The sequence below is a fragment of the Montipora foliosa genome, chromosome 14 (genome assembly GCF_036669935.1).
Source record: "Montipora foliosa isolate CH-2021 chromosome 14, ASM3666993v2, whole genome shotgun sequence".
NCBI lineage: Eukaryota > Metazoa > Cnidaria > Anthozoa > Scleractinia > Acroporidae > Montipora > Montipora foliosa.
The window spans coordinates 13562848-13577847 of record NC_090882.1 but is presented as its reverse complement, the minus strand read 5'-3'; the positions used below and the strand labels follow the sequence as shown (position 1 = coordinate 13577847).

General features: G+C 37.7%; 1 protein-coding gene across 1 annotated transcript in view; it reads right to left on the bottom strand.

The window, feature by feature from the left end:
* The window catches only part of LOC137985259 (uncharacterized), a 28480-nt gene that overhangs the window by 9229 nt on the left and 4251 nt on the right, over nt 1–15000 (bottom strand). The window contains exons 2-7 of the mRNA XM_068832826.1: nt 14646–14866; nt 7607–7765; nt 6777–6939; nt 5708–5916; nt 567–786; nt 1–234 (exon numbers count right to left, since the gene is read on the bottom strand). The exon at nt 1–234 is cut by the window's left edge and continues 14 nt beyond it. Of these exons, the coding sequence (XP_068688927.1) occupies nt 1–234; nt 567–786; nt 5708–5916; nt 6777–6939; nt 7607–7765; nt 14646–14855 (1195 nt within the window). The 5' untranslated portion in view covers nt 14856–14866. The remainder of the gene's footprint in view (nt 235–566; nt 787–5707; nt 5917–6776; nt 6940–7606; nt 7766–14645; nt 14867–15000) is intronic.

Below are 15000 nucleotides of genomic sequence, written 5' to 3'. Positions count from 1 at the left end.
TTCCACTGCGTGTAATCTCCTTAGAGAGAATAATTGAGAAGTCTTCCGAGAAACGATACTTAGCTCGTTTTGAACAGCGCATAAAGGACAGCTCAAATCCATCTGGTAAATTTTTCTCATCTGGAAGGCGAAGTCCAAAGTCATCTTCATCTGAAAAAGTCACCTTGGAGAGATAACTCACCAAAGCGTTTCTTGTGTCCTCTTTGGGCACCAAGTCCATGTAACGAGCATTGTCTAAAATAAAGGGTGAGAAGCAAATGTGTAAGCCAGGGTGGACACATTGCCAGCATTGAAATGTCTGCTTTCCCTATCGATAGCCTCCAACAGTTCATTTGGCTTTCTTTCAAATCCGACTTTGATCAGTCTCTTCGCGTATCGCTGGAAAGGCCACTAGCACTCTTTTCATTTTCCGGAAAGGTATTAAGCCGACACTTCTTGCAATTTGGTGCAGGGATCGATAATGCCGAAGCCTTTAAATACAACGCTTTTAAATGATGTCGTCACTAATGTTTTTTGCATGCATGTGCTGTCGACGCTTCATAGATTCATGATTATAGTTAACATACCTGCTAGTACACGAATATTGAGTCTGAAATCAAATTTGCAGCCAGGAAATAAGATGTTAGCCCGCAAATATTTTAGAGGTCGTAAAGTTAACCATCCATGGCATCGAGAACTCGTTAATGGGTCATGAAAGTCCACCTCATCCAAAATGTTCTTTACCTCAGGATGAGGGATTGGTATTTTCTCCAATTTTTCTCCAACATTCTTTTTTTTTACCCATGCCTGGAAGAGAAAAGACCAGTCCAATCTATAGCGTTTATTTTCAGTACACCTACAACTTCGGTCATAAATATTTGTAACACTTACCTCCCAGCAAGTTAAATGATGTGGACCTGCTATCTATTTTACACTAAATGAACTAACATCTAAAAATATATCTCAATGCCAATAATTATAAATACAAATAATACATAAGTAAATAGCTAAGCGTAAGATGACTATCTACAAAATAAATATATTAATTACAATTAAGATAACTTAGATAATGCATTAATGCTAGCCTTGAAAGAGGAGTAGCTAGGCTTGGACTTTTAACTGGCTAGAGTAAGCAGTTCCAAACAATGCTAGCACGATGAGTGAAAGAATCATGTAAGGCTTTGGATTTAGAGAATTTAGAGAATTGATAATCGAAACAGAGAATAATTGATAATCGACACAGTTTATTTGTTGTAAAGGTAGAATAAGCAATTTTTAAGTTGTGTAAGGTTCCCTTACGTCGCCTAATTTTTTGGGCAATTTTTTCGTAAGTCGGCTTAATTTACGGCGACTTAAGGTCCCAGAGTAGGCCTAAATTTCTAAACTCAAAAACAGAACAGCACCTGGTACAGACACTCTTCTAAATGAAATGATTAAACACGGACGGTATCATCTCATGTCTTTTCTAGAAAGAATATTCAATGACATCATTGAAACCAGCACCTTCCCAACTGGGTAAAACATAGGTGTCATAAAAGAAAAGGTGACAAGAAATGCTCAGCCAATTACAGAGGACTCACTTTAACCAGCTGCTTCGGGAAACTGATCGCATCAATTTTACAAAACCGATTAAATAAGTTTATTGAGCAACACAATGTTTTAAATCCAGAGCAGTTTGGGTTCAGACCAAACGCTAGAACTACGGACAGTTTATTTATTCTCCGCCAACTACTCCAAACAACACAAAAAGCTTTATGTTGGTTTTATTGTTGATTACGAAAAAGCTTTTGATAGTGTATGGCAATGCGGTATGATCCATAAATTACGCAAATACGGAATTCGAGGAAAATTCTTCAATGTCATAAAGTCCATTTATTTCTCAATTAAGAGTTGCGTTAAAACTGATTAGAACACACTTACAGACCTATTTTCATGTAACAAAGGCATAAGGCAAGGTGATGGTTTTAAGTCCGGTCCAGTTTTATCTTCTCTGTTTATGAATGATTTACTGCCAAATTTTTTAACAGAACAAATGCCCAAGTGTGGTGTTTGAAATCAATCTCTAAACTGCTTAATGTACGGAGATAATTTGCTAGTAATCAGTCCTTCCCCAGAAGGGTTGCAACAATCACTTGATGTAATTCATAAACATCCTCAAGATTGAAAGCTAAAAGTCAACACCAAAAAGTCAAACAATTATATCCAGTGGAAACGGACAAAAAAACACAAGAACAAGGTAAATTTTAAATATGAGAATGAAAATTTACAAATTGTTGATATAGAATAGAAATGACGTCATCTGGTCGTTACACCTACGCAAGATAAATTCGGAGCAAAAAAACCATTAATTTATTCTTCTCTAACACGGACACAGCAACAATTGCGATTAATAACAAACTCTTTAATGCCCTGGTTAAACCCGTGTTACTTTATGAATGCGAAATTTGGGGACCAGAACTATTATCATACAAAACACCTTTTGATAAAAGTACAATTGGGCAAGTTCATATAAACTTTAATTTGTAAACAGTCATTAAACGTTCTATGGTATACAGAAAATATTGCTTGCAGAGCAGTTCTTGGGCGGTACCCTTTAAGTATCGACATAAAAGCACCTATCTTCAGGTACTGGCAAAGATTGAAGCATTCCACAAAGGTTTTTTTTTTTTACGTGAAGCAACACAATATATACGTTTCTTCGACAGACAAAAGAATGAAGAAATCAGTAAAAAGTGTAAATGAAAGAACCAGCAACCCAGCAACACATCAAGAAAACACGAATAGGTTATCAACAAGTTCAAAAGAGAAATTTGCAAAAAAAGGAAGTTAAAAATAATTCTCAGTTTGAAAACTACCTGGCATCAGTTACAAAGCCAGCACACAGAATTTGCCTGACAAGGATTAGATTAGGATGTCATGCATACAAGCATAGAGCTGAAGTTGACCAACGCTCCACTAGAGAAAATCCTCGAAAGCGATCATAGTAGAGTCATTGGTATCTTCCATCTCAGAGAAAAAAGATAATTCGAAAAGTGTTAAAAGTTGACTCTACAAGAAAGGTTTTCACTTAAACAACGAAGGGTCAGTTGCTTGACTGCCCGCACTTAGGCAAGAATATAAATCAGTTTCTCCATTTCACAGACTAGGATAACGTGTACACAACTCATGCTGGTAAATAATCATAGAATCAAGTACTACTCCCCTTCATTTGATCGAGAAAATTTTGTGACAAACGGTAAATTTTCCTTCACAAACCAGCACAGTAGAACTTTCATCGGTCACCCTCACTCCGAAGTCCGTGACGGGTTGTTGTTGGTGGAGAAGCTGGGCGGTTCTTGAACTAGCTATAGACAGGACAGAATGGAGATCTTTTGTTCGTACCCTATGCGCCACTGGGCGCGGAAAGGACTTGTGATGTGATGTTGACGACAACAGGAAAAGACAGGTCGTCAAGATAAGGAATTCTATTGGATGTGCTCAATTAGATTTGAAATTTATATAAAAAAAAAACATTCGGCTTTGAAAGGTCAAACTCTCTGGCTTTGTCGCTCGCTCTTCCTCCAATCCACATTTCAACAGATTTCGCGTGGTTTTTTTTTTTTTTTTACAAGTGGTTGTCTTGTCGTACTCGACCAACTAAACAGCGAAAGAGGGACTGCTCGTAGCCTACCATCATAGATTGTTATGGAATTTAAGGTGGACCTCTGCCGTACTGGTTTCGAAACTTCTTAACAATTCCACAGCAACTCGTAGCAGTGCATGACACTTAATCCTCGAGGTCCCCTATCAGGTTAGGAAACAATCCTGGGGCTTATTAGCTTTAATTCCTATTTATGGTAAATATGTATTGTCTCACAAATTGTCCCCTCTCAGAGTCCGAAATTAACTTTTTTATATAGGCGACAACTGGCGACTGGATAAAAATTTTCAGTCGCCAGATGGCAAATTGTGGTCGCCAAAAGTTTTTTTCCTGAAAATGCACGTTTTGAACTTCTTTATGGAGACTAGAAAGCAACGACCGCGCGGTCGTGTGTATGTCCGATAGTCAAGCATTATTTTTCGCTTTCGAAAGCGGACATTTTGGAGAGAAAATGTACCCGACCTGGAATGTAATGAAGAAGTCCATGTGCCCACTTGTTGAAAATTTCAGCCACGGAAACACCAGCCACGTTCTGATCGGGGGTCTCCCAATTTGATGTGTTGCCTCCCGGTCTCCCGATTTTTATCAGCTTCTCCCGATTTATCACGAAATTTTGAAAACAAGAAAAGAAATTGCTTATCCTAAGTATTTTTTGGGATCTAAGTGTAAAACGTTACGTATTACACTTTCTTATCCTATAATGTCTTGTTGAATCCCTCCATTGAACACCCCGTGTTGTGCAAACTCATAAGGTCAGCAGCCTCGCTCCATTTAGCAGCTCCAAAAATGGCGGACAAGTATTTCTACCTTACAGAATAACACAAAAATGATGTCAAAATGTAGGAAATGCCACTTGAGAGAAACAAAATATGCAAACGTTGCTGGGGAGGGGGGTGGGGAACACCCACACCCCCTACAGGCTCGCGCCTATTTTCCTTCAAAAGGGGTTGGAATGTCCGATGTTTGCTGACATCGATTGATCACTGGCAACTTAGTGGCAGCCTAGGTTTAACCTGGAGAAATGAGAAATGCGAGACAGTGTGCATTCCCACCGCAGTGAAAAGTCACTCCCTTCCTATACAATGGGACCAGAACTAACAACAGTGCAGAATACCTTGAGGTCCTGATCTTGTTTAACTTATCTTGAAGCGCACATATTTACGTGATTGTAAATCACTTCCCTTCAGAATATTTTTTTATAATGCTATGGAAATTATTGAGTTGTTATTATCATTTTTAAAATAGTTTAGTGACCTTATGTCTCTCTCATTAGCACTACCGTGAGTTTGTTTTACGTTCATTTACCTGTGATACTCTTCTTCATTTTCATTTAAGGGAACGTTAAAGGCTTAACTATTGTTTTCTTTTCAAGATGTAATTTATGTACTCTCCTTTTTTTATATCTTCAATATACTGAACCGCGTGCTATGTTATGTTACATGTACAGGTGTAAGTAGGAACGAAATATTGTAGTGTTCAATTTAAGACAAAATGTTGCAAGAAACTGAAAGTGATGCAATTACGGTTGCAGATTGCATTCTAAATTCACACCCTCTGGATGCGAAACAAGTCCATCGCAAGGTTACTCTCAGCAACAAATTACTGGCCAGAAGTCCCGCACGTTAATTCTTAGGCCACCCTGTCTCCCACATGCAGTGTTTCTAAGTGACAGATATCGCCGGTCAATTATTATTGCTAATATTGGCCGAGGGACAACTGGCCTAACATAACTCATTATTAGCCTTACCAGGAGCCCATCACCAAAAGAGTAGAACCATGCTATATTCAACTCGATTAGCTTCGCTATATATACTTGGGTGGACAAATTGTAAATAGCAATGGGTAACGTATAAATAAATGTTGTTGTAACAGCATTTTCACCGACCAAACTATTCTCTTGATCAATTTTCTTGCCTAACCAGACATTTGGAAAGCCTTACATCTCAGGGTTGAGAATGGTCACTCGTGTGATACGTATTTATATATTTTTAAGGAAAAAACACCTCCAAAAAGGCTTGATCTGTGAAAATGCGGTGTCATACCTGGTATGGGGTATTTGGTTTCCGGGTAATGGGCTCATGGCCTTACCTTGAATGTTAATTCCCTTCCATTTGGCATTTGAAATGCTAAATCATATCTGGATAGATAGTTGTCATATACAGGATGTAACTGATTGCCCAAGTGTTGTTCCACAAATTTCTCGTCGAAGTTGATCACTCCTTTAAATTCAGTTTCCCACTTTGTTCCCTCTAAAAGCTTGTGGATAGCGTCTTCGATACTCCACTCACCGCCAGTGCCTAACAAATAGCCAAATAAGAAGCGAAGAAGAAACTTACAGGCCTAATAAAACAGATCCATTTTTTGGTTTGATATAATCCAGCATTGTTGAATCCATCATGTTGCACTTCTTTGGGCACCATGTTGGACGATGTCGAGTGAAACTGGATGATGTTGAACGAAAACTGATTTCCATCAAACATTAAACATGGTCCTCATCATCATCATCATCATCCAAGACTTCATTATTTTGTTCTTGGGCGTCAACAACATTAGATTTGGCCACGGTATTCAACATTGTTGAATGTATGCATGCCCATTAAAGTGACACATAGCTATTGGCATCCCTGTTGATGACTTATTCACCAGTCGCCTCGTGAGCCACGGTAAAAACCAACAGAATGGCGAGTGGGAAAAACTCCGAATCTTTGAACGATAAAAGCTTCACAATATCTCTTCAAATAGAAAGGGAAAAGGAAAAAGGAGCTCTGTGGCGGCTAGGCTGGAGGAAGAATGAAGGTTGGAGGAAAATCATAGCGTTGGTTCACCGCGAGAATTGAATGAATAAAAATTCAAAAAAGTAGAAATAATCCATTCCACGCATCTGACACCTGAAAATTTTTGAAATTTTAACCAAAATTTCAGCGTATACATTGTACATGTACATGTAGATTGCACCCAAGAGCAAACATTACCAACCACACTTTACCTGGTCAAACATGTCTATAAATTAAGTACTAAAAGGGCAAACGAAGATAGTCCTTTCCCACTGGATATGACCACCATTTTGCTCATAGTTTGTTACAATATTTCAGTCACATCAATGTTTCTTTATGGTATGTGCCGATACGGGTATTTGATGCAAAAGTGAAAATAATACCTTCATCAGGCTGGTGAATAAGAACGGTTCCAAAGTGACACCGTATGTCGGCTTTCAGATGATCTTTTGTTTCGATGTCACGCTTAATCCTTTCAAGCGCGTGAAACACGTCTTTCTCTAAGTCCTTAAAATAAATTGGGTCATTCCTAGGACTGAGGGATTCCTGAAAAAGCAAAAGAAAAAGGACTTTCCGAGAATCTTCACGTTAACGATGATCACTTGCCCTACTAAATAATTACTTCAAAATGTTAATTAACTAATCAGTCATTCAATTACTTAATGCATCGATTAACTAATTAATTCATTAATTAAAAAGCCTTACTTTCAGTCTCAGGGACCGAATTACGAGGGCAAATCTCGACACGATTTGTCAGAAAGTGTATACAAGTCCCCTTTGGCAGCTGTTAAATGGTCCATGGTTGATCCCAGAGTACAATACCACAGCCAGATGTACAATGTAATATCCTGCTCGCAGGCAATTTGATGAGGCATAAAACCCATAGTACCCGGAGAAAAACCCTGAGTCAGGTTGAGGTCAACCGAAACTCAGACTGAGGTGGGAGGAGTAGATAATGACCATTACGCCAGCTGACTCCCAGGATTCGGGCTTTACTACATGTAACTAAAGAAAGATTAAAAAGAGAGCCAGAGGAAAAGTGACAGCAGAATGCATTTTTATAACAAAAGAGGATAAGACGGGCATGAATGACTGATTACCTGAAGTGAATGGTGATGATGACGACGATGAGGATGGTCAGGATGATGATTTCTTTACTAAACTTAGGGGCATTTCAAACAAATATGTATGAGTCCTGACAAGAGACATGTACCTTTGAATCATAACTATGGATTGATCTTAACCGGTACTTTGCTTGGGCGCCATCTTCCTTCTCCAATCTGAGGTTAGTATTTGCAGGCATATTAAAATCATCAATGTAGCAACGAATTCTGTTTGAATTTTTTTGCTCAAGCTTTACTTTTCCACTTTCCTATAACCAAAGCCAAATGATATACATTATCAGTCAAACTGCCAACATTTGGATGTCCCCGCTGTGCCAAAATCTGCCAAAGAGCAGAAGGCATATTGTTATTACCATTAAAAGTCTGACTGAAAAGTGATCTCAAGGCTTATGAATCCATTCATTTCACTTTGCTTTGCCGTCATTTTACAAGAAGATATGTTTTGCGACAAAACAAGTCAAAATATTATCACATGTAATTACACTGTATGTAGCAAACCAGTTTTCTTCCAGAGTTACCTGAATAGAGTGTAATGTGAAGTGCTAGGTTTCTACCCCATATGAACCATTTGAGCGTTAGCCCTACTGATGGAAATGCGCCCACACAAGGACAGAGAAAAACCGTCTGACCAGTTTGGGAATTAAATCCACGAACTCCGCCGCTCCACATGGTTCATATGGGATAGACACCTAGCACTTCACATTACACTCTATTCAGTTAACTCTGTTTAAAATATAAGTGCTACACGGCCAACGTTTGTAAAAACGTAACCTTTCCTTGCAGTTTTCTTCCAGATTGACATCTCATTCCGTGTTGTTTTCAACATGTTTTAAATCATGTTGGGTATAATTTTGACAGAGGTCACAACACCGTGAACTCCATGCTATACTCTTTGCAGATCTAGACAGCTTGTGGATTCTTAAAAAAATCCTACAGTGATATTCAAGAACAAGGGTTGTGAGCTGGAGTCTATGGCTTATCGTCTTCAACTGAGAAGACTAGAAACTTGCAGATCTATTAGCAGTTGTCAGGGCGAGAGCAGCAGTTTTCTCAATTATATAAGACCCTGAATGATAGTGAATAAGTAAATCAAGATAATGCCCTTAGGTTCTGCAGACTAGCACCCCAAAGAATAGAGCCATCTAGGTGGATGGTTTCTCTCAGGCAAAACGTCTAGATGATGACAACGGGTTAGGCTTTGCAAAAGCTCTCCACAGAAAGCACTTGCAGAACACGAGGTTGCTTCTCCCAGATTGAAGCAGCAATTAAAGAGGGGGCTATTTTACTTACGTTTAAGTTACCACAGTTGTAGAAACTCAGTCACAAGGATATTCAGTCTGGAAAGCAGTATCTAAATGCATACCTTAAATACCTCTTCACAATGCTATACGCATTAGGATATGCGTGGTGCAAAACAAGGGGATCACCTTCATTACCATTCATTTGCCTTAAAACCATCTAATGGGCCAAGACAGTTTAGCTGTGTGCGCGTGCTTGTAACCGTTACTTAGAATGTTATGTGTGGCACCTCTTTTGTATTTTAAATTTATTTCAATAAGTTTTTTGTTTCATGTTTGTGTTATCTCAGAATACCATTTAAAAACTAAAGTAGATAAGAACTACTTCACGCTCACTTCTTTATGAACTGAAAAATGTTTCATTTATTTTAATAAATTGAAAAAATGTAACCCTGCAAAAATCTTGTTGGCTTTTCTAGAGTCACAGTCCTCAACTTATATCCTCAAGTATATTTAAATTAAAAGATAGTGACCTTGAGACCAATAATTATTGGTTTTTCAGTTTTTTAAAAATATATTAAGAGGTAGCTGTTATCTACATGTACTTCTCTATAAAATCTGCTCTGAAGGGCATTTTATACTCGGAAAAAACAATTGACAAAATTTTAAGTGACTGAAAAAATTTTCCTTATAATAAAAGATATCAAGAATTAGTAACTCATTTAAATTACAAAAGAAAAAAATTGAAGAGGTATTTAAAAGGTTGGGAAAAAGTACTCGTCAACAAATGTCTGTAGAACTATAATCAGTGCTACTCCTTGAAGCACATGGCAAGCTTAGCTTAAGTCACATCAGTTTCGAATGCATGAATCATGAATCGCAGCACATTTGAAAATAAAGTGTTTTACGGTTTCATTGCAGTTTTTCTAATCATTCTACAAGTTTGAGTAACGACAATTCGATCACAGTTCTTCTTATGATTCTAGCGTAACTGAACCAAACGATGAAATACCAAGCTCGAAGTTCAGATGTCAGAATTTTCTGCACGGATGAAATTTGGTTTTGACAGGTTGTTTACACTGCAAATTTTATCCGAGCCGAACCCTCTTTTTTGGGACCCGAGCCAATTTCACCCGAGCCGTGCCAAAAAATTTCTGTAGTGTAAACCGGTCTAAAGTAAAAACATTGGTACAATCGGCGAACAAATGGCCTCACGCCTGTACTATTTTCACCGCGAACAAATAGCTTCCCGCTCAATGTACCATTGACTACGAAGATAAGTTTTTTGTCTATTGCGTTTTTTTTTTTTTTGTTTTTTATTGTTAAACAGTTTGTTTCTTTGTAATGGTCTAGCATATATGTTCATTTCCATCTTGTATATACAGTTCTGCTCTAGTTTTACAAGCAAGATTTCAGTGGAGACTGTGTTCAGCGCTGTAGAAAATAATTGTGATGAAGGTTGAAAGGCTGTACAGTTATTTAATTCTCAAGGATAATAAAGACTTGATTTCAAAGGAAAAATTCAGGTTTCAATATGCAAAAGTGTGTTTACTTTAGTTGTCATTTGCGTGTGCATCGACATAGACGTGACTGGGAACCGAGCAGAATTACAAAGAAAAGGCTGATACGTCTATTTTATAAAAGCAGAAAAAGGAGGAAACTTGCTGGAGCATATTTGGTTAACAATGTACCGAGGTCATCCACATTTCATCGTATTACTAGGAGATCACTTGCTCGTATGCACAAGTATAAGAGCTACCGCAGGTATGCGTTTAAATCTAAGCACGTGGTATGTAACACTTTTCCAAAAGCGTGGATGAACAGGTAAATGGTAGCCAGTGTACAGCCGCCCACTCTCCGCAAAAAAGAATCGGAGAGGACCGTCTGTGATTTACCGTTGCTAATCGTGTTCAATACCACGTGATTTTTCCTGAAATGTGTGTAAAATGATTTGATTGGTTATTCACCCATCGATCATTACATCGTTGAAACAACGAGTTTTGATTGGTTTTATTTTTTTTTTTTTATTTCTCCACATCAACACCGTGAGAACTACCGTGAGAATTTTGCGATGAGTTCGTGTGTACTTTGCTCACGAACTCGAATAATACGAATAAAACTCTTTTTGATGGTCAAAGAGGTTATTCTTTCAAAGCACGAGAGGAATTGTTATCTATGGAGTGTAAAGTGGAAATCGATTCTACGTAAATTTGTAGGAATTGTTGTCAGCGCTAAAGAAACGAAAGCGCTCCTGACGAATCTTCACGAGGTGAATATAATTATATAGCACTATTCAAAAGATTGTCCACTAGAAAACGTCTCCCGCTATCCCTTACCAGTCAATGTAATCTCAACGCCTTGCTCGGACCAGCCTAGCCATTCTCAAGAACAATCTAGAAAGCGTGTTGCCCTGGAAGATTTGAGATGTGGACATATCGAGGAAAATATATATAACAGCTCATCGGCAACGACCTGTGCTGCTCTGAAGATCAGAGCCGTACCCGGTTGGAAGACTTGCAAATACATGCTTTCCTTTAAAGAGTGCTTTTATCCTATAAAGCCAAGGTATCTCGGAGATGCTCTTCAATGCACGTTTGAAATCTACCTTGAACCACGCAAATTTTGGTCAGCGTAGATCACTTAATAATGTAGCAAAAATTATTCTGGAACACTATTACTAACGGTAAGTCACAGACGCTCCTTTCCATATATATATATATTTTTTTTTTTCGCAAAGAGTGGGCGGCTTTATACAGGCTGGTAAATGGAAAATGAAAGTTAAATTTAATACAGAAATCAGGAATATCCGGTAAGATTTATAAAAGAATGTTGTCGTTTTGTTTTCTCAGAAACGAAACGTATTTATTTTGAATTCAGGGTGAACTATTTACACAGTGACTGAGAGTGGCCAATCAAAACAGAGTTTGTAATTGGAAATGTAAACATTCACGAGATACAAAAGCAAACTTGTGAGCTCGTGAACCTGAAGTATTGCAAATCATACTGCTGACAAACACAAAAGCGAAGGAAATGGATTACGCATAGGACATTTTGAATATCTGAATAATTTTGGGTTAGATTAAAGCGATATATTGTTTAAAATCCCCAAGTTATCCCTTTTGGTGTTTATTAGTAGCGTGAACAAGTCTTAGTAATAAATTGGGTTAACGAGGAACCGGTGATTGTAAAGCGAGTAATTGCCTTCATTTTGTATTTGAAGGTAAAATAGGTATTTGTAGACTTTATGCTTCCATGTATTGTGCACATAAACAAGTATCTGTTCTTCTCTTTAATGGTTAATATTCCTTGACTGGCTTCTCACCGTTCAGAGAGTTTGCGTTCACCTTTCTATCCTTATTTCTCGAGAGCTTGAGTAGACGAAGCGAAATAAAAATGACAAACCAAGTGACCCATACAACATGCACTATTTTATCATTTTTCCTGCCGTTACAATTCCGTAAACGAAATACTATTTTTTTTTTTTTTTTTTTTAAGTTTCTTGTTGAAATAGTTTCTTGTTAAAAGTCTGGTCTACCGCATGGCATATTGCTGGTAAGTTCAACCTTTGCAGGGTCATAAGCTAGAAATACCCTGGTTCACATTCCATTGATCCTAGTAAAACAACTGCCAAGGTGATGATGTTTTAGTGTATGAATCAAATGCTGGTAATGAATGTGCAGCTATGTCAGTATGTGCTATTATATATCATTATGACAGGAAATTAATTACTTCCCTGTAATTATCAGTTATGAATGTTGGAAATGAACTCTACTTAATAGATTACAGAGGACGTCAAAATGTGGTAAGAACAAAAAAGTGGCACACGAGGCGATAGCCGAATGTGTCACTGATGTTCTTACCACATTTTGACGTCTTCTGTGAGCTATTACTGAACAGACGCACGGCAACATGGAATCTATTTGTTTTATATAATAAAGAATTATACTTTATTCGCATAAAAGCTGATGATGACGTCAATCGTGCATCTGTCCTCTAATAGATCATAGGCAACAACTAATCAAAATGCGAGAATAACTTGGATTATTATATAAACTGCTTTATTCAGCTTATCGAGACAAATATCTTTAAAGTTAACACAATTACCTGCAGAAGTCATAGTGTTCAACAAAACTTTTCAGATTCAATACAGCCCAAGTCATACTGGTAATGTTCATGGAAGTTGCACAATAGATTTTGCTAACTGTATGTATTTGATAAGTACTTTCCCAAATTGATCACACAGAATTGTTTTTTCTTCAGTGCGTGAGCAGGCGGAATTCCACAAATCCTGCAATCTGATTGGTTCCAGTCTCAGTTCCTGAACTAATAAGTGGGCTCATCGTAATTACAGTTTGCATGGGCAGCTGCCCCGCTTTGTTGTTAATCTCATTTGTTTTGTTTCCAAGGAATCATCTAGCAAACAGCAATTTTTTTACCATCTTTTATTTATTTAATTTTTAAATTATTGGGGTCATTATATTTACGGCAAGGTGGGTCAGTTTGCATGGGCTGCTGTCCCACCTTGTTGTGTAACACTCTAATAATCTTGTTTTCTCTTCTTATCAAGTCATTTAGCCAAAATTATCTTTTACAATCGTCTATTCCTCATAACTATTTTTCTGATTCCTGACTCAGCTTGCAAGGGCGGCTTTGTCAGGAGTTAGTTTTCATTCTTGATGCTAAGGGTCTAATTCCTGATTTAGTTTGCATGGGCGGCTTTCTCAGGATAAGCTCTCAATTTTGTGTTGCTGGTTGAATGATTTGGGTTTACTTACGCACAGGGCAGTCTTAGTGGTCTGCTTAATTACTTTTGTTGTGCCATGCTCGCAAGGGCGGCTGGTATAACATCCAAATAATAGAGCATCTCTTTTTCTGGAGCTGATTAGCATTGATAGCTTGTTGTATCGCGTAGGATGCATTTTTCCCTGGCTTTTGCTCTTGCCTGGGGTGGGGCAACAATGCACCTTCGGTGTCATTGTTTTTGGCGTTCTTCTTGGCCCGCACCTTTACTAGGCGAACACATTATGACATTCTTGTTTTGTTTGTTTCAATAAAAGCGGCTATGGACCTATTGTCCAAAGCTATATTGCTCTAGCTTAAGTGTGTTTATTTTATTTCACAGTAAACAGAGCTCAGGCAAGAGCAGCATTTATGGGTCTTATTTTAGGCGGAGACAGAAAGAATAATAAAGCATCCCTTTATGATCACAATGGCTTAATTTCTTGTGACCCTCCCTCTTTTGCTGTCATTTTTTTCATGATCCTCCCTTTTGAAAGGCTAAAAAAGCTGTGACTCTCCCCTTCCCCCTTCCACCCCTTCCCCCCTCCTAGTTTTCCTAAATAAGACAACCGGGAGTACTCTTTATGTTAAATTTCAATTCTGTAGATCTCATCGGCCATATAAATAAAGTTCTTTCCTTTTAATGCTTTCATTTTGACAATTTATCCAAGTTAACGTTTCCCTAATCTTCCCTAATTTTCTCTTTCATTTTGCTGATAATTGTTATTTTTTTTTTTTTCCTACAAGCTTCCTTTATTTTATTACCTTCTGTCAATCTGATAAATTAAAATGAGTTTGCGAGAAAATTGGTTCTGGTTCACTTTGTAGTATCATCATTTATTATTACAATTTTTCTTTGAATCAACATTTTCCCGTGAGTATGCCTTCCAAAGAAATTTTATAGGGTAGTGGTAGTTTAGTCAATAAAAGATAAACAATGAAAAAAAAAAAAGCAAACAAAACTTGAGGAGGCTGACTCCAGGGAACCCGAAGACGTTTGGAGGATTTTTTTTCAGAACTGTATGTCTACATGCAAATTTAAAAACAAAAACAGATAGTTAGCTCATGAAATAATTGAGCATGACACTGTAGTCCTTAACCTTCTACTTACCACCATTTCCAAGATAAGATTCTTCGCATATTGTCTTTGCTCTTTAGTTCCCTCGACCAAAAATCCTTCCTGGGCTCTTGACTGGGTATACACTTTTGCTCCAGATGTCTTCTGAATTGATCTTATTGTATTCCCTTGCTGTCCAATGACATAACATTTTAAGTTTTGGGGCACATCTACAAAGTCCGCTATTTCCTCTTTGTGTTTCATACAGTGGGTGCCTATAACAGGATTCAGAAATATTCTTCAGTCCAGTAAGTAGGAACAAATGAGGAAAGAAATCCTTAATCTAGGACTAGATTAGCAGCGTATATCGCTTAGAATTAAACTTAAAAAAAAAAATTGAAAAAACACT